The following is a 21567-nucleotide window of genomic DNA, read 5'->3' as shown; positions in this document are numbered from 1 at the left end:
CCTTCCGCAGTTCGGCGACTTTTGCTGCGGAGAGTTCTGTCGGATGAGTCAATCTTCCGTTTCACAGCCGGGTTATAGTTGCCGTCCTTTCTCCCGGTCTTTTCCACATACGTCGTCCTTCTCCCTTCTTCATTCTGGGGGTGTTCGTGAACTCTGTTTTTTGGACGGTGGAACGGCTTCTTTTTCTTTGTACCTTCAATTTTTCCGCGGGGCAATTTTCTTTTCACTTGCTTCTGTCTCTCATTGGCTTGCCCTTGTACTTGTCGTTTTCCCACCTCTGGAACTTGTACCTGCGGTGTCTGCCGTACCGGATCCTGCAAAAGATCTGAAAAGATTTGCATTTTATTACGGTCATAGAATGGTTTTATCTGGTCAATGTTTGCGGAACAGGTTTCACCATTTCTTGCCTTTAACACTACAACAGCGTGAGTTATTTTTTCTATAACATATGGTCCTTCAAAGCGTGGAAAAAATTTGGCAGTTTTATCTTCTGGTGCTGAAGAAAGTGAATGCTTAATTTTTAGTACTTCATCCCCTACTTTATAAGTTACTCCCCGTCGTTTCAAGTCATAATACAATTTTTGTTTTCTTTGTGCTACTTCCGTATTCTTTTTTGCTTCTTTTATTAGTTTTTCTATATCACCCATTTTAAATTCTGGGGCTCTTTGTTGCACATAAAATAGTTTATCTAACGGTGTTATAACCTTTCTGCCTAGAAATAACTCAGCAGGAGTTTTGCCCGTTGTATCATGTTTTGCGGTCCTAAGGGCGAAAGCAAATTCATTGACATAGTTATCCCAGCTTTTAAAAAAATTTTTAACATAACTACGGATAATTTTCACTATATTTCTGTTGACCCGTTCCGCTATATTTGATTGCGGCCGATACGGGACCATTTTTAAATGACGTATGCCCAGTTTTTGGCACATGTCTTCAAATATATTACTTACAAATTGAGGACCATTATCCGATATAACTTTTAGGGGCGCCCCGTATTTTAAAATATATTTATTTAAAATAGAATCGGTAACTAATTTCGCGGAGGCTCGTTTTAAGGGAACAATTTCGGTCCATTTACTAAAATGATCAACTATAACAAGGAGATAGCGACTTTTGTTTAACTGACTTTTTGGGAAAGGGCCCAATAAATCGATGCCGATTATTTCATTTGGAAATTCGGATTTAATACTATTTAGAAACCCGGCCGGGCGGAAATTAATATAATTAACGGCTTGACATGTTGGGCAGGACTGGACATACGCCCTTGTTAACTTTTGCAGTTCAGGAAAGTAGACTGCCTCGCGTACGCGTTGAGTAGTTTTTCGAATACCAGCATGAGAAGCTAAAGGGCTGTCATGGAGCTCTTGCAGGATATTTAATCTAAGACTAGCTGGGATAACAGGTCGAAATTCGTTGTTGGAATTCGTAGTTTTTGTATAAAATAATAGACCATCTATTAGTTCGTAATGGGCCGCCCTATTTCTTATCGCCACAATATCTTGGTGGCTAAAATTTTCAGGATCCTTCAAATACTCATAAATACTTCCAAACTCAGGATCCTTACCCAGTTCGGTTATTACAGTTTCTCGGGAATTTATTGTACACGCTGTCAGCATTGCAACTTTTACGGTATTACCCTGTTCGTCTAATTTAATTCGTGACAGGGCATCTGCTACGATATTTTCCTTTCCGGGGGTATGCTTGATTACCAGATTATATTCTTGCAGCTTGAGTGCCCATCTTATTAACCTTGGGGATAAATTTTTTCCAGAGTACAATCTAGTTACCGCCGCATGATCAGAATATACTGTTATCGGCGCCTTTCCAAAATAGACTCGGAACTTTTGCACTGCTAACAGAACTGCAAGTGCCTCTCTCTCGGTCGCGGAATAGTTTCTTTGTGTTTGATTTAAAGTTCGGCTAAAAAATGCTACTGGCTGCTGATTTTGCGAAAGTACCGCTCCTACCGCATAATCCGAAGCATCCGCTGAAATTTCTAAATTTTCATCCTTTTCAGGAAATTTCAACACAGGGGCTTGCGTTAATGCTTGTTTTAATTTTTCGAAAGCACTATTGGCTTCGGCCGTCCACGAGAATCTTGCCTTTTTCCTTTTTAATTTTAACAATGGCTCAGCGATAGCCGCAAAATCTTTTATAAAGGACCTATAATATGAACAAAGTCCTAGAAAAGAAGAGAGCTTCTTTGCCGTGTTTGGAGTCGGATACTTTTGTACAGCGATTATTTTTGATTCATCTGTCTCGATCCCTTTTTGCGATATTTTGTAACCTAAATATTTTAATTCAGGGGCTGCAAATTTGCATTTTTCGACATTAACTTTTAGACCGGCCTCATTTAATAAAGAAAACACCTGTCTTAAATCCTGTACATGTTGGTCTAGATTATCACTAGTAATAATGATATCGTCTAAATAGATAAATGTGGACTTTCCGAGAACAGGTCTTAACACAATGTCCATGCATCGCTGAAATGTTGCTGGGGCGCCTGAAAGGCCAAACGGCATTCGCAAAAATGCATAAGTGCCAGACTTGGTTATAAAAGCAGTCTTAGGCACGTCCTCAGGCCTGATCCCTATTTGAAAATAACCATTCGTTAAGTCTAAAGTTGTCATAAATTTGGTTGATTTTATGTTCCTTAAAATTTCTTCTATAATCGGTAACGGATATACCGGATATTTCGTTATGGAATTTAATTTACGGTAATCAATAGCGAATCTCCACCTTTTTGGATGCTCCAAAGGATAATCATTATTTTTCTTACATAAAACCACCGGACTAGCATAACTACTTGAGATAGGCGTTACGATCTTTTTACGTAGCATATCGGTAATATGCCATTCTATAATTTTTTCCTTATTCTTATCATACCGGTATGGTTTTTGACGAACCGGCAATGCATCTCCGGTGTCAATACTATGGTTAGTAACCTGGGTAAATCCTGGAATATCACTAAATAAGGAAGCAAATTCACTTACCACTTGTCGGATTCTATCTTGCTCGTCGTTAGGCAGGTGGTCGAGATTTAACCTTGGCGGTTCAACCTTTTCTACACGCACTGGTTTCATCGTCAGCTTAAGAGACGCTTCATTAAAATCCAGTGTAGCTTGTGCGTCTGAAAGAAAGTCTATTCCTAGTATTAAGTGTGCTTGCAAATTCTTTACTATAAAAAACATCACCTTTACTTGTTCGTCCTTGATACGGATGTACAAAGGTACTTTACCTACGCACTTACATTGTTCTCCTTGCGCCGCTAATACTGTTGTATTATCCGCATTATATATGCGGTATTTGCGAAAATACTTTCTAAAAAAGACTTCTGCCACACAGGAACACTGCGCGCCGGTATCCAGGAGTGCGGTGGCCGGGATATTATTTACCAAGACTTCAATCTTCGGAAGAGTTAAATTTTTCACCATTACTGTATTTAACTTGTAGGAAGAGGGGTTTTCGTGGCCTTCGGATTTCCGCACCCTCTCGTCAGCAGAAATCCGTTTTAGTTTAAATTATTTTTTCTTTCGGTGCTTTCCTTCTTTCTCCACTGGCCTTGAGACTTTTTTTCTGGGTTGCTATTGAACTGTCGACGTTCGCCGGCTGTTTTTGAATGCTCGGGTTTCCTTGCCCACTGATTCGCTTTTTCTCCGTAGCCATGTGCTTGAGTTTGCTGTAGTCTTGGCGTACCAAATTGGTTTCGCTGTTGATATTGGCGTCTTCTTTCGACGTCCGCCGTTCTTCTACTTTCAAACTGGATTGCTAGCTCAAATAATTTTTCCAGTGTAGTCGGATTTCTCAATTCAATAAAGTCTTGCACTTGGGGTAGTAACCTCGGCAAAATCACTTGAATTATTTCAGCATCCGGACGGTTTCCATACAAGAGCTTGAAAACGTGAATTTTTCTTAAAATAAACCTGGAGAGGTTTTCCATTCTTTGTTGATATATACTGAAAAGTTCTGTTTCTAATTTCGCACGATCCCTTACAACAGGGAAGGCTTTTAGTAGGGCAGTCTTGAAATTTTCGTAGGTATAGGTGGGACTTCCTGCTTGACCCAAGAGACTTCTGCCGATACATTTGAACCAGTTAAGCGCTTGGCCCCTCAAAGCGCTGGTAGCTAAGGTAACTTTTTGAAACTCGTGCACGGGGTAGAGCATGAAGTGGTCATCCAATTTTTCCAAAAAACTGGTTACCTGTGAGTTTCCATTAAACGTTGCTTCTGGTTTCATCGAAGCGCGCATGGTCTGGACAATATACCCAAATCCTTCCAGGGCGGCAGCTGGCATTTCTGGATTCTGAGCTGTTTCTGCAGGCAGCACAGGTTCTTCTTGAAACTCGGCCATGGTTATTCTTCGTCGGGCGCCACTATCAGGTTCAATGTTTCTTCTAACCTTCTTCGGAAACATACAATGACCTGACTAGAACAGAGAGCTTACTAAAGCTATGTTCACTAATTGTAGTAAGTAGACAGGATACAGACGAAGGGTATACAAAACCCTTTATTTTTTTCTTTATATACAATGACTTCCGTACTTCGGAATACAATGACCCTCCACTCGGGGTCTAACTTAAAAGATATCAAAATAAAACTAAACTCTAATTTAACTTTAGAATAAGATTGGCCTTATAATAACAGAAAGCGTATGTAGCACAGAGACTGTGAACACTACAATACGTTTAATTTATCAAGAGGATTAAAACCTCTGGCCTGGAAGGCAAAGTAGCAACTGCGTAACGTCTAAGGTAAGCGGCCTGCTTCGAACTCACGGCTTCCTCTCTTCTGCTTGGCAAAAAGGCCACACTTAAATACTTGGCGTTCGCCAGACAACTTTGCATAAACTCCTTCACGCTTATAATTCTGGCCGGAAGTAGAAAATAAGAAGTGATAGTAAAGATTTAAAATAAAATAAACGTTAGTAAAACTTAAGATCCTTACAACCTAACCATCTGACCCCAGGGAACATGTCTTATCTTCGTTTGTCTTTCGCTTTCTCGGAGCGACCCGATGATCTTCGTAGTTTGCTAACGAACTGTGCTATTTGATATGAATGATTGCAAACAATACATTAATGTATGCGTAAAAGAATGATATAACTTGAGCTCCAGCCACTTTTTCTTCAGATGTAAAACAATTGTTTGCTGATGCATTTTTTCTAAAAATAAAAGTGATAACTGCGCAAGGTCATTATTCTAGAAATCTCCAAATGATTTAAGCTTGGGAAATCTTTAAACTCATTACTTCGTGCAGCTTAGAAATGTTGCAGTTTTTTCGTCCATGGTATTTCTTTTAATATCAAAAATACATTTTAATTTTTCTTGATGTAGAATTAGTGCATATTTTTATGTATATGACAGAGAGTTTCGCAAAATCTTTAATTTTAAAGTTTGACAGCCAACGTATATTGGAGTTTAAAAGGACTTACAGATAATTCGATTTCAAAAAGGGTTATTATGGATTAAAAAATTCAAATATTATTTATAGTTTATTTAAACCTAATATTAATCAAATATCTCAAGATCTGTATACGACCTCGCAGTTTTAAATGTTTCCATCAAACCGCAATATCTTTATCATACGTCTCTGGATATTACCATTTTCAGGTCCGTCCACAGCACTTCTCAGCAAATGTGGTAACTATTAACTCAAAAATTAGCAGAATATGCAATGCTTTCGATGAACATCTTTCATTTAATAGCAAAAATGAGAATTGTATTTAGTTTCTTAACATACTGATGAGGGAAAACTTGCGATTGCTTGAAAAGACTTCCCACAATTGAAAACCCAGCTATTGTCGAAGCATTATATGATACTCGTGCTTTAAAGTTAGGACAATTAAGAAAGAGCAAATATTGCTTCTCTAAGCTTATCTTTAGTCCAGACTTCAATCCTAATCAGCATATTTGGAACCATTTACAAGACAAAATTAATAAAAACAGAATATCCTACAGAAATGCACTTCGAGGAAAACTCACCATAAAATGGGTAAAAATAGAAGCAAATCTCAATCAAAGTCTTATGAAATGTATGGCTCGGTAAATTCATGAAAAAGAAAGGTGGCCCATTATTGGAGCAATTTTTACCTAGTTTTTTAAGATGTCTGTGTGTTCCAATAAGATATTGAACATTACTCTCTCGTTAGTGTATAATCTGAAAAGTGTAAAGTGTATAAATATGTAACGAAAAGTGTGAAATTTAATATTTATTTAACTTTAATTATTTTTAAGGTTTTCGATTCCGTTCAGCTCCAAGATAAGGCATGTAATAGAAACATTTCTTTTAAATTAAATCTTTAATTATTCTTTCAAAAATGTCTGAAAGCTTATTCTGCCGAAATACTTTTTTAACTCACTGTAAATACCCATTGTTTAAACTTTTAGATATAAATAGCGAGAGGTTTGGTGACTTAAGATGACATACGTTTCATCATTTTTCATCAATAAAGTTTCAAAATATCTTGTTTGATTAAGAAAGCATATTAACTACCCTAAATAATCAAAATTTAGGAAATCATATAAAGTTGCAGAGATATTAAGCTATTTCGAAGCAAGAGATGTGACAAATAAGCAACGCCCTCGTCGGGAATCGAACCACGGACCTCTCGAATACGCGCCGAGCGTGCTGACAACTACATTACGAAGGCACGCTAAGAAGGCGGGAGAAATACCTTATAAAGTTTTTAATGCAGTTTACAAAGCTACAAAATATTTGTGAATAAATGGGTTCCAATAACTTCCGATATATCATTCTTTTTAGAAGTATTTGTATTGAATATGATAAAAACACTATTGTCAGATGTAATATGTATTATGCATGTACTTAAATTTCATAATGCACAGTGTACTTAAATTTCAAAATGTTCATAATGTGCATCTGCTAGTTATTACTTTTAATCATATTTTCTCAGCTTTTTGGAAGAATTCGTGTCAGATATCCATGAAGGGATCTCTTGCTTGCTAAACATTCTCAGAACCTGTCAGGAACGACAGAAAGGAGCCGGACTGTTCACATACGCCACATGCAGTCGCGCCAAGCAGAATCTCATCAACCGAGGCACAGTAAGTCAAACTGCGTCCGATGTTTTAAATAATTTTATAAAATTTCTTGCACTAATTTTTTCAAGATATCTAACTCTAAAAAAGCCTAAAGACGCTTCAAACTTGAACGCTGAACTGATGGAAGCGGATCGAAATGAAATAAATTTTAGTTTTATAACGTTGGCTATAAAATTATATTCACAAGAAAATTAAAATTGCTTTTACAGCGACATTAAAAATATATAAGGAAAAAAATTTCGGTTCGTTTTATTTCCCTTACTGCATTTTCATATTTAGGGAGTGTCATAAAACAGGTGCCATAAGGATTATGCGGAACAAATGCAAATGATAACCCTTCCCAGTCTTTCTTGAAAACTTGCAGATTTAATCGAAGCTGTCACTTCAATAATATGTACATCGATGGCTGGACCAGTCTGCCGATAATCGCGGCAGACCAGTAATATTGACCGTCTAAAATGAAGAATTTGAAATTACTTGCGGTGGACAGGCATTAGCTTGCCTTGTTGCTGCTGTATTGCCGTCGCTTGCCCATCTGCTAAAGAGGTTATCACATCTCGCGACGGTCTCTACTAGACGGGACTTGAGAAACGAGTTTTCTGGTAGCACTGGTTTGAACGGGAGGATTCCTAGAAAAAAGAGCTCTGCTGGAAGCGAAGTCCCGCCTAGTTACGGAAACCGGCTACGCGGATTTTTTGAAACCTCGCCAGAAATGTTTCGGCTGCAGCTTTGTCCCGCATAGAGATCAACCAATCAGACGAAAGTTCTGCTTCTGAAGGATCATGTGATCCCAATCTGAGTGATAATCGGTTACTGTTTGGCGTTCAAGTCTTTGTAGCAAGTGAAAATGGTAACCTAGCTACGTAGGTTTCCTGGAAATGTGCGGGTTCTGAGAATTGTTCCTTTCGACGTCAGGTCCCTCGTAGCTGAAACATAATGTGATTGGGATTTAATAAAGCTGGGATGTGCTGCGTCACTGTTGATTCGCTGTCCTTGAGAGTGGCAAATGACCTTGGATGTCTAACCGAGATCTGCAACACAGAAGCCAAATATCATGCCGCAAGGAAAAAGTGCTGTCTGATTTGTGCTATCGATAATCGGATCTGTTTCCTGATGTAGAGTGTTGGTCAGTCATCCAGCCGCTTTATGTGTAAAAGTCAAGTAGTGTCAGATCTGGATTTTGTAGAAACCAATCAGCAGTTTCTAATGATCTAGAAACTTGCGACTAATCCCTACGAAACTCCATTTGTGAGACTCTATGTAATACGCAAGTATCTTTACCTGTAAATGTGTGACATATAATCCGTCTAATTTCATTGTCTATGCATAATTGCAGCATGAGCGGAACATTACCATTAGATACATTATTATAGTTTTATGTGATTAATTTAATCCATAGCATATTTTATAAATCTTTACGGCAAGGTTTCAATAGAATATGATCGAATAAAGTTGGATATTTACTGATACTGTTTCTTAGATTAAAATTTTAAACATTCTACGTTTGCACCCAAAAGTGCACAATGTTTTTCTCTATTTGTTTGGAAAATCGAAATTTAAAGTAATTTTTATTTAATATTTCGCGTTTTAACTATTTATTTAAGGAATAACACAAATCCGTAGCAGTAAGTATGTTTCAGGATCTTCTCCTCATAGATTTAAAAAATTTTGTAACAAGCTCAGTAGGCAAATTTTAAAACTATGGGGAGTTTATATTTGCAATTAGTAACTATTATTTAACTAAGCTGCATACACAATTAATAATTAAAACATAAAGTAATATCAGTTTATTGATATTCTACCGAATCCTTAAAGTTGTGAAGCTAGTGTTAGAAAATTGAATTTAATTGTTGTATGATCACACCAAATCATTGTAGAAAACAATTCAAGAATTGCTGATGTACTTGTTTCGCGCACAGCACAAGAATTAACTAAAAAAATAAATGAAACGTATCATTATTTAGAAAAAAGGAAGGAAGAGGGGGAAGCTCGAAAACAATGCGTTATTATCTGAACAAAAATTGTTAAGATATGTTGATTCCACACGTGGTTGCATTAGAAACATAAAAAAAGGGGGAGGGTGAAGTATTAAGTTCGCTTCCGTTGTTTGATCAATGATAAATACTACCACAACTCAATTTTGCGATCGATCAAAAATTAATGACTTTCGAACACGAAAAAGAAGGATCGAAGATTCGGAGGAATCACCGCTCCCACAGCCACCCATCAAGCATATCGAGGAATAAATTCCTGCTTCTAGGCGAATTATCGAAATCGTAATCGCGCTGCAATTTGCATTATTTCTACCCGCCAACACGAATATATAATTTGAGCTGTTGTCCAATGCAATCCCATGTCGCTTTCATTCTTTTCTTTTCTGCGTCGAATCACGGTGTAGAGATCTGTACATGATTTATCCCATGCTTGCACTCTGCACGATTTCCATGCGAAGTGTGAATCAAAGTGCCACTTTGGGTGTCAAGATGAATAACTCCGCTGACAGAGTATACAGCCATAAAAGCCGAGGAAGATCAGCACACGATATTCTTATTAATAATTCCTACAGATTACTCAACATTCAGCTCGACGCAGACTTTGTTAGAACGTAGGTTGTTGGTAAAGGAAGTAGGCTGAGGTCACTGATTTTTATTCTTGTCGCTTTCATTCGAAGAACTATTCTGTATATTATTTAAACAAGCCAAGAGCAAAGGAATTAATGAACGTCTATTTTATTGCTTATTGAGAGCAAACAATTAAGCATAGGTAAAGCATACTTGGGAAAAAAGTAACCTTCAGGGGCGGGAATTTACGGTATTGAATGTTTATGAAGTAACATGTTTCTGTTCATTATAAGCTAAATTATGGTAATGATTTGATTCAAAACATTTAGAGGAGAAAATTAATTAGGAAGAATGAATTAAATCTCATTCTTTTCAAGAAGAGAAGGGGGATATTAGTTTAAGCATAATTTACATAACTTTTATTTAGATAAGAAAATAAAGTAAAATATCTATGGTAAATGAGAGTTAAAATAAGTTGCTAATTAAGAAAAGAAACTATAGATAAAAATATTGTAGTTATTAGTATTTCTTAAAATCAAAGACATAAGAAGAATCACCTATCTTCGCCGGGGTTCGAGATTTGGATCTCCCGATTCTTAGCCGGACGTGCTCCCAGTTACACTGCAAATGTACGCAGTAAGGACGAGAAAAAACCTTGCAGCATAACTAATATAGCTTTCAACAATAAGAATTGTTAGCAGCGTTATGTAACTTTCCCATTTAAGAGTTGGAAATTACGCATTTATTTCAAAAATTGCGTATCATTTTTTTTTTCAAACCTACTGTAATCAAATAAATTACTGTAATTATGTGAAGATGTTTAACGGAAAGCTAACATCGTTGTAATCTCAAATTTGTCTTCCTTGACTCTTTGTCTTCTATCCGTAACTATGATGCTTCACAGATACTGAAATATTTCTCAGGGTTTATGTTATTAATGGGTCTCTGAATGCTTTGAATAATTAACAGCCTTAACGAAGGTTTTTGGGACAAAATGCTATTGCTTTAAAAACCTTGTAAGTGTTATTTCAAGTTTCTAATATTTATTTTAATTTTTAAACATGCTTTATTGTCTATTCGCGTTTACCACCTAATATTCCCTACCAGAATAAGTTTCTAGTACTGCGTCGCATGTAGATGAGGTAGGAAGGATATTTAAAGGAAGGTTTCGCTTAATTCAGCAGAAGAGCTTAGAGTCTTTTAGTGGCGCGTATTTGTCGTCAAGCTACTTAGAGCTAACTACACTCGATCGTACTGTACGTGCCTGTTGATATTCGCCGGCTAATTTAATTAAGGGCCATCTACGTTAGATAATCGTGTACAGCTTCTGCTAAGCTCAGTTTAGTTTAGTATTAGATTAGTTTCTTATCTTCATTTAAAGCTCCAGTGGAGGCTTTTCTGTAAGGCCGAGAAAGAGGCCATCTGTGTTCTTAGTTTGAGATAATAAGGGGTGAGTTTAACCCTTTTCTGGACTTTTCATTTACACACTTGGGCTCAGCGATATGTCGCTACAGATTTCTACAAAGCATAGACAAATTAGTTAGAATGACTCAACACGAAAGTATTCACTGGGAACTGTAAAAAGTTATTTATGACAATGATTGTTATCCATTAATGGTCTCATCTTTCGGACTGTATCAGGATTAGTATTCCTCTTTACTTGCTTTGGAAACATTAACTGTCCTGATTCGGAACAGGGAGCTTACTGAAGCTATATTCAATAAATTGTGAAGTAGACAATACACACAGGAAGGGTATACGAAACCCTTTATTTTTCTCTCTTTACAATGATTTCCGGAACTTCGGAATACAGAGACCAACCACTTGTGGTCTGAACGTAAGAATATAAAAATATTAACTAAAACTCTAACTAAACTAACTTTGGATTAATAAACAAGTGCCTAACTCCAAGATTGGCCGTTAATTAACAAAAAGCCGTATGTAGTACAGAGAGCTGCTAAAACTACGATACGTTTAAAATTATCACGAGGATTAAACCTCTGGCCTTGAAGGCAACCAGCAACCGAGTAAAACTACTATGGCAAGCGGCCTGCTTCTAATAACTCCTTCCTCTCTCTTGCTTGGCGAAAAGACACAACTTAAGTACTTGGCGTTAGCAAGACAAATTTGCATAAATAAGTTAAAAGCTTTTAATTCTGGAAGTAGAAAATAAGAAGTGATAGTAAAGATTTAAAATAAAATAAACGTTAGTAAAACTTAGGATCCTTACAACTGTATTTCAAAATAGTATATTAAACAAGTTTTCAAATAATAATATTGGCTTCAATGATGATGCATAAGTGATCGTGAATAACAAAGGAACAAAATAAGCTGCAAGTGTGTTTATAGGATTTATTTGTTGCCCTGGATAGCATGAGTAGAGTCAGTTTATTTAAATCCTTCTCAGCTGCTGTCATTAACATCATTTTATGCTTCTGATCATCTTCATCTTTCTCGTTTGTCAAAATATATCTTGTGTCATGTTTAAAATAACTGCGATTTCGCTGTTCAAAGAAGATGTTAAATCATCCAAGTCTACAACACTTTGTTGTCGTCGTGACTTATCTCACTTATTTGACAGGAACATCAGAACAAGCCCACGAAACTCATCGTGGCAAGGTGTGCAAGACTGCGCCTGTCCAAAGAACGTCTATGTAAAGAAGGAAAGGCTCCATAGACGTAATGTAAACCAGTTTGTCTTCTACGCCGCTAGAGAGAAGAGAGAAAATTCGCCAAGGGATTTGGCGACGGAACCTGTTGGCGAGAATTTCCCCCTCTGTGATGTACTGGACCTGGCCGAGATTTTCTTCCTCCGTCACGTGTACAGGAAATTGAGGAACACGGATTAAGATGAATAAGAAAATTAGGTGAAGTTTCACTTTCACTGGCTGTTGAACTATCGCAGTTTGATGTCTGATTTTATATCCGTCAATATGGAGGGAAAAAAATGGAGTCACACAGCTTTAAACTCTTGATAAACGTGACTGTCGAACTTGTTCGAGCTTCGACATCAGCTTCGAGCTTTGGCGTTTTTTGGCGACAGAAATATTACGGCAACTGTTTCCCTTTTCGCTCGAAGGGAGCCAGTCCTACTGCTGCGAAGCTTTTTGGTTGTCGTTGGCAAGACCCCCCCCCCGGGGGTTGACTCAGGCGAATGCCTGGGAAGTACTGGCTAGGATCTGTACCTAGGCAGTCTCAACCACGGGGGTATACAAATTATCTTCACAGGACTAGAACCCGAGTATTGTACTCAGGTTGGTTCAGGCTTGGCAGGGACCGTACTGGTACTGTCGTGTCTGTTCCTTCGGCTGTGGTGGAGCTACATGGTGCATTTGTCGACTAAGTTCCCGGGGGTTTGACCCCATTCAGTTTCGTGGCGGGGACTGAGAAAGCGGACAGAGCACCTTAATACAATGTGGTTTTGCCGATGGAGTGGTGCCCGGAGGCAAGGTGATTACAGCATTTTAAAATTAGCAACGAAGCGTTCTGGCCAATGCTTAGTAAAAGCCGGACGGGGACTGCGGGGGTTGCGCCTGCGAGAACGAAGTCCCACGGGTGTTGGATATTTCAAACTCTTTATGGGTCCCGTATAATGAGGACCTCGGTGGGAGGTCCTTCACCTGGTGTGTCTGTCGTTGGCAAGACATCTAGCCCATGTATAGCCATGTAAACTCTCGGTGCAGCCTCATGGGGCTCCAGTGAGTTGTTTCTTCGAGATAGTAGAGGACGTGGGACATATGCCTGTTTACCTATGTTATACGCCAGGTGTCCCCGTCCTCCGTCACCTGTCACCTGTCGTTGGCAAGAGCCTTGAGCAACATACAGGTGACACCACGACTTTGCTCAGTTGTCCCCCCCCATTTTGATGGAGAGCACTCCGAGGGGACGGGTCCGAGGGTCTCCCACCCCTCTTTCCCTACTACCAACGGACCTGGGCCCGTCGGTTTTGCAATAGGCTCTCCTAACCTCTATACCATCTGGATGGCAGACAGTTATGTTCTTAATTATTTAATTTCTTTAAATATGTAATAAATAATGTAATATAAACAGTGTGATAATATTTGGTGGCAAAAAGTTGAAAAATGATACACCGATTATGGTGGACTACGCAAAATCCCGTTTCGAGACTATAGTTCATTCGGGCTAACGCCTTTTCTGAGCTAAAAATGATATATATTTTTGTAAGCCACAGTCCCGAAGTCTAATTATTGGCTGAAAAACAATTTTGAATCGAAATCATGGCTTTTTTTAATCAAATAAATAATTGATATTACATAAAATATATCCGTAAATTGATTAAACATTCGTCAGAGCAAGTGAGCTAAATACAGTTTCAAGATTTTATACAGGTGGCAAGTATCGGATGTTTTTGATACGATTTTTTATGCTATTGATTTCATTTCATCAAACAGAACATCTCTAATTCTAGCTGTACATAATCTTAGTATTTATATTTATAATTTCAGCTGACTTTTGTTAAGAACACCCGTGTTACTATTGTAACTAATTAAAATTAATTCACCGAACTCATTACCAGGAACTTCAGAACGAGTAACTTAATTTCCTAATTTAAGAGCTCTTAAATCATTCGGTGTAAATGTAAGAATAATCCTGCAATTTAATAGCATAATAAAGATTGTTGGGAAAAATATATAAAGTAGACAAAGTAAAGCTTATAAGAAAATAAGGCTCTTTTAGTTTAAAGTAGTTGTTATTTTTTACATTTACTGTTATCTACATGCTATTACCCTTAGTAATTAATATCAAGAAATTTAAATTCTGTAACTGTTATCTCTACGCTGGATTCTGTTAACCCTTGAACGTTTCAAACCAAATTCCATATCAGAATCACGTTCGCCAACAGCATCATAAATTCTGACTAACGAGAATCTCTCTGTTTAATCTTTTAAAGGAAATACTAATTTACATAGTTATTTAGAAGAGTTTAAATTCTCCATGAGTCTTCAAAACCAAAAGATAGCAAAATGCAAGTATAAAAAAAGTGGGGGAAGAAGTAATAGTTTGAATATAAATGCAACTTAAGTGAAACATAATAGTTCCCTTTTATTTGAGGTTTTAAAGCATTATCCATTTAACATCTTTTTTTTTTTTTTTGAAATCTCTAGAAGTAATTTAAAAAAAATATATATATATTTCACTATTTTTCTGTTCTTACAGAATTTTTCAAGAAGGTTGCAAAAGCAAGTAACATGCGCATAATCTAAATAAGAAGCTAAAATAAGAGATATTAATTAAAAACTCTAAAAATGCAAATTTTCGCCCTCATTTTTTCCGAGTGGCAACAGTCTCGCACTCTGGAGATAAATATCTGCTTTATTTCGAGAAGTGTTGCCACTGCTCGCTTTCAAATCGTAGGGTCTGTTAATAAAAAATTTCTAAGTTTTACGATGAAATAAAAATAGCATTACCAAACATTAAATACTTTATTCCCGATTCCAAATATTCGTGGGAAACCATTTTGACTGTTCCCATCTTCGTACGATTTTAATCAGCCGAGATATTAAATAAAAACTCTGAAAACATTAATTTTCGCACTCATTTTTCCAAGTGGCAACAGTCTTGAGCGTTGGAGACACAAATGCTTTATTTAGAAAAGTCTTGCTGCTGCTCGCTTTTCAAGTCTTAGAATTTGTTAATGAAAAATTTGTAAGTTTTACAAAATCTGTATATATAAAGAAGAATGTCTGTGTGTTTGTTTGTTCGCATTTATTGATATGATTGATTGAGTATTTTCAATTCATGTTTCCTAAAGTTTCTGTAATGCAAACTTTTCTACAATGTAATGTTGGGATATTCATATCTCATTCAATTTCTAGTATTGTCATTAGCTAAGTCATCTGCACATTCATCTCTTAAATTTCGAATCTGAACAAGAACAAGAGCAAAATAAACGACAATATTGTTGCGTGCGTAAAGTTACGTAATAAACTGAATGCACACAGAACTGATGATAGCTTGATAAAATTTATTTTACCAAAAGGAACACTTCACAGTTCTGGAAATTTCCATAAAAATACTCGTCCAACTCTTCACAGTATCACAAACTACAATCAGTTATTACACGTCAAGCCACCAAGAGCGTTAAACACAACGCAATCCAAAGTGCATCTAAAGAGCGAACCTCACACGGAGCTACCTCAATACTCCAAACTCAAACAAAAAGCAAAAACTCAGAAAAAAATAGTCTCACTGGTCATATGGTTTTCCCCCGGCTGTCGAAACATCTCTAGTACTTTCCATTTCTCGAAATTATTGGGAATGAAAGCTGGATACGGTTACAGCTACACAGAGGATCACTTACAGCAGACATTACAGCTATGCAGGCTACGGACCAAATGGTCGCCAAGTTTGGCGATTTTGGTAATTTGTCACCAAATTTGAAGCCAAAAATTAGTCGAAAAAACCGTCGCCAGCTTGGCGATATCTCCCCAATTTAGCGTGATAATCATTTACTGACTGTTAAAGAGACTTTCCCCTGTATTCTTACTTTTCCGGCAAAGATTCGTTTCTTTAGATTTTCATGTTACATTTTATGAAAAAAAATACTGCAATTTCACGGATATTTTCAATTAAAATTATTTACATGTGTACAAAATACGAAACAATATTATCCATTTTTAGTATTTTCCCACTGCTTTGAATTACGGAAGTGTTACTTTCTTTTCTTCGCCGGCGAGACAGCCGGTCCGCTTAGGAAAGGTGCTTTCGGCCTGTTAAATAAGTCGCATTGAAAGTCCAGAAGTGTTAACTGGTGTTACTGTTCCAACTGATATGACATTAGCCATATTAGATCCCTGAAGCTTATCGTAGCCAAGAGGCAAGATGCCTATTATTGGCAGCCTTGGGCAATTTGCAGGTGAGAGTGAGTTTGCTCAGCTCCATCCCAGTTTTGATGAAGAATCCCAGGATTGGGGGGGGGGGAGGGCAGATCAGAGGATCTGCTATACGTTTTCGCTCGCCTACTATCATTCTCTCGAGAAGACTTTCAGATTAGCAGTATATTAAGTGATTCCATAGCAGTATATTAAGTGGCTCAGAAAAATTTGCAGAGATCTATGCTTTCTTCGGGATTCACATTCGAGTCCAAGACTACAGCAGGTTATTGCCATCATTACGCCAACAGAAAGCGAATGACAGAAAGATTAATGCAGGTTTCATATTCTAACAGAACCATCAGAATCATAAGCTACGCCTTCATTACGGTGCACACGCTCAAGGCGCATTACTTAAGAGAAGTAGAACTAGAGCGGAGGAAGATTGTGCTTCATGGCTAAATTAATAGAATGATTTCCTACGAAAGAGGACGCACATAAGTTTCAAATTAATTAATAAATTAACTCCTCATTTACACTTATATAACAATGACAAACACTCATGCTATTAAGCAGCTATTCATTTTCGTTACTTAAAAATCTCTGCAAAGAATGTTTGTGTTCCTTCGCATAAATGCCATTTTTATGCGACCCCTTGCTCAACCCTTTTATTCTCTCCGATTACGAGCACTACACACACGCGAACAATCGATCTGTCACCTTCTCTGCAGAGTGTCGAAGGAATCCTAATACCCTATGGAATGTTAAAACATGTCTCATTCAGCATTTCATTTCGTGGAATGGCAACAGTGAAATAAATGAAGCTCGGACTAACGATTTTGCTGACAGATATTGAAATGTCCATTGGATTACAAAGATTGCTCCGTTTATTCTGCATTAAATGGAGTCTGCAGCTTAACTGAAACACTTCTAAGACGACTGTCGGAGCATAATTAATGGCATAGCCTGGCGGCTGAATCAATAAATACTTTAAGTCTTATTCTTAACTGAGAATCGGAGTTATCAACCAGCTTCGCAATGATGGGAATTTTTCCGATACTACCGGGTTCAGTAAATTCAGCCACATTTGATTATTTATTTAAACATTTATTCATATATGTGTGCAAATATGGACTAGCATGAAAATAATATCTAAATCTTCCTGATTTATTTTTCAGTGAGTGATCGTGACATGATTCCAATAACCGAGCAAAAATAGCATCTTTAATTTGTTCTTACAGGAACGCTACATAGTAATTACAGATTTACTAGTTTATTTATAGATCGTCTTTTGAAGTTCTCTGCCCTTTAACTGAATTTAGATAGTTAAAGTTAAGCGTTTCATGCCAGACTATACTTTTGAGAAGTAAGTAAATTCCAAAAACATATGACCAGAAGCAAATTCGTATGTCCTGCAATTTGCAGTTGTGAGAGCCCCTGCATTCCAAGGGGTTCCCGAATGGTTAATTACTTTTAAAAAATAGTATACGTATCCTGTGTCTTAAGATGAGGGATGGTCATACGAGATGGACTCTCAGTGCATATGGCGCAGTGAATTAAACTTACTTGTAAGTAACTTTGACCATTCTTTCTATGTATAAAGACAAAAGTTCTTTAACCTTTCTGAATTCTAATAATTCTTTAAGAGGATTTTATTTCTATTATACAATGTCAAAAGCGAGTTACTACTCTTCTGTCATATATAACCCTATAAGGCCATCATATTTTAAGGCCACAAAAATGACAAGGTTTTGAAAGAATATTACTCAAAGTATATTAAACAAATCAAAATAAGCACCTAAGAGATGTTCGAAGTTTCTGTCCGTTCTGTTTGTCATATAGCAACTCTTAGAACTGTGTTCTGCCTCGGTGCAAATTCACGGAATGGCGGAATTAAAATACGATGGTTGCTGCGGTCTTTAACAAATCAAGAGCCCTTTTACCATATGCTATATTCTTGGCACATTTTCGTAAAACAGATCCGTCGATTTATAATAGCATGCCCCTAAAAAGTACTGAGCATTCTCTTTTTAGTAATGTTCTGACATGTGGTCCGATGGCCATATGGACCTGGACTGAAGGTACCTGCCGATACTTCGTTTACACTGCTATCACTACACTGCACTTCATTGACACTTCACTTGCACAGCTATACATCTGATTCTGCCGGACCAGTGCAGTAAAAGTGGATTGGCCCATCCACTCGATGCATACATTTGGAGTTTCTTATTTACATATTTACGTCACAGTTCATCAAAACTTAATATGTGTTCAACAGTTTTGTCATAATACCTTTCCACAACTTCGGCATTCTTTTTGATCGCTACGTATTGCTATTACATCCGATAGAACAGTAATACATAGTGAGATAGTAGAATTACTGTTCTGCAGTTCTGAATAATAGTACATATGCAGAACAATAATATATTAGCGGATATTTTTGTAACATGCATGTGTTCAACTGATTGTAAAATTTACATGTATCTTAAAATCTTAAGAATGTATGATGTTAGTATATCTGAGATGCCTTTTGAAATTTTATGTGAAGCACCTTACCAGTTTTTTTTTAATTTTTTAAGGCATTTTTGCAGTTATACCATACGCATACGTTTCCAAGTCGGGTATTCCTTTGTCTAATATTAGAAAGTCCTCCACGAAGGCATCCCTCCCATTAGGGCAGATAGCCATAGTGTGCTTTGCCATAATTACATACACCACCTTTGTCTAATATGGAATGCAAAACGTGTATCCATAGTTTTTTAACATACGTTAAAACCGTAAATAAAAACAGCCATGCAAAGTAATTATTTTGAAAGTTTCGAAATGATTGTAAAATAAAACTACATTGCAATGCAAATAGTTACAGAATTTTTGGGCTGGTCTCAAGCAACAGTGTTAATTCCTAAAAATGTATAGTTTATAAGAAGATATTAAACATAATAACAGTATTTTAAAAGCAAAGAACAAACTTTATATTCTCTGTTATTTATTTCTTATATTCTTAAACGTTTTCAAAAGTTATATTGCTTTAAGGTTTTTTTAATAATTCTTCTCATCCCCTACGTTATACATACCTTGAATTTCAATCTCTGATAATACGATTTTTGTAAAGTAGTTGTTGCTTAATTGTTGGCTTTCATAAATCATTTCCTTAGAAAAGGACTTTCTCTTCTCTACTTTTTACTTTGGCAACAAGTTCTACAAGTCCAATTAAAATTATTAAAACTCAGTACACGTCAAGTAGAATTTTCCTTCTGAGGCCAGCTTCAGCTAAACATTAAAATGCAAATCTTTGGCTGTTGGCTGTATCAGCATCACAAGCAACTAGAGAACTTTGAATATTTTGCAAATATTCAAAAACAGAACAATAGTCTATCTATAATGTTACAATAATTATTTTCATCTTATTTCATTGTGCCTAGTGAACACGAACAAATCTCGTTAATTAGAAGATGCTAAATGATTTTACCAAATGATATACTTGATGAAACGGCTGAAAGCCAAGTAATCACAGTATCATTCTTCCGCCATGTAAATGATCTTCCAAAGACAAACAAAGGCTCAGATGGAAATAATACTTTTGTCTCGATTGAATAGATACTAGTGATTATATACGAAAAGCAATAAAGAGTTCGTGATGGATTCCTGATTGTTTCGAGCAGCAATAAATCAAGATTGCAACGTTCTTTTACTCTAGAAACCATACGTTAATTCTTCGGTTAAATAGGCGATAATGTGTGTTTATTAGACGATTTAAAATGAACTTATAAGTTTCAGAAGGTGACACGACTCAACGTCTTTTAAATGCATAGGATTTTTAAAGAAAATTAGGTAATATCGGCAGTTCTGTAGGCAAAATTACGTCTGTTGGCCGTTCTGAACAATATTTTGGTGCGAATCTTATTTGAGGATGACCATCTTTACAATAAGGCTCCAAAAAACTGTTTATAATCCTTGTAATATAGGAGAAAGAAATCGTGTTTCTTATGAGCAGGTACTCCTATTACTTATTCAAATAATTTAAAAGTATTGCAAAAATAATCCACAGCAATATTAACGAATTCATTGTTCTTACGGAAAAAATTGTTACACTTTAATCTCTCATACGGCAAAAGCATCTACGACTGTTGGCAAAATATTCTTTCGTGAAAATATGTTTTATAATTAATCATCTTAATTTTATAATTAATTATTTTGTAGTTTCAAGGGTAAATCTTTTATTATAGTACAGTATTCTTTCAAACTGAAAATTCTGCAAGGTATTTTACTTTAATTTATTTTACAAAAATAATGAATATTGAGAACAATTTAATTATTCCTACGAAATGATGTAGCAGACGACCGCAAATTTTAGGTTTGATTTCGTATTTTAATTCACATTTTTATGCGTTTAATTCAAAGATACTTGATGTCAGCTTTAGCAAAAATTCGGTATTGTATTTTATTCTTCTATTCATGTCACGTCTAAAGATGCATTTCAACACATTTTCAGTTACCGACACTTATTTAATTCTTAAAGTCCAAAGCATTCCCTTTCTCTATAATAAAAACAGAATATGAAATTTAAGTTAACGCATAATCATTATCTAATCTCCTTTTCAGAACGGATGACATATTTTCTACGTTTTGACATATCTGAGCGAGAAAAAAAGAAGTGAAAATTTCTCATTAAAAATAACATAGAAAGAAAGAATTAAAATTCACTGGAGTAATCGTCGTCTGCGCTTTTCTGATGCCACCGCCTATGGCTATAAACGTCTAATAACTAAAAAAAAATTGAAGGAATGAAAAGTTTCTGTCAAGTAGATATGCTGTATTTTGTATTCAAAAAATCTGTTTACTTGGGGTAATGAAGCAATTTTTATAGGTTTATGACAAGTTCATCATTTACCAGCAGTTCTTATCCTTTGGAAATTTTTGTGAATGTGTCAAAATTATAATTATCACTTCTATTGTGATAAATACCGAGATCAATTTTAAATTGCAAGACAAAAATCTTTGGAAGAGTTTTGATGTGATTATGTATTTTAGGTAAATTGGTGTATTTCAGTTCTTTTGAAGTCATGCATGTATTAGTTATAAAAGTATGTAATAGTATTACTTTAATTAAAT

General features: G+C 36.2%; 1 protein-coding gene across 1 annotated transcript in view; it reads left to right on the top strand.

Moving 5' to 3' along the window:
• LOC118193238 (uncharacterized) overlaps positions 1–21567 on the top strand; it is a 275294-nt gene that overhangs the window by 172162 nt on the left and 81565 nt on the right. The window contains exon 4 of the mRNA XM_085824224.1: positions 6914–7064. Coding sequence (XP_085680350.1) covers positions 6914–7064 — 151 coding nt within the window. The remainder of the gene's footprint in view (positions 1–6913; positions 7065–21567) is intronic.

The sequence above is a fragment of the Stegodyphus dumicola genome, chromosome 9 (assembly GCF_044657685.1).
Source record: "Stegodyphus dumicola isolate Sdum_Otavi_A_Nest chromosome 9, ASM4465768v1".
NCBI lineage: Eukaryota > Metazoa > Arthropoda > Arachnida > Araneae > Eresidae > Stegodyphus > Stegodyphus dumicola.
This window is presented reverse-complemented; position numbering and strand designations above follow the sequence as displayed.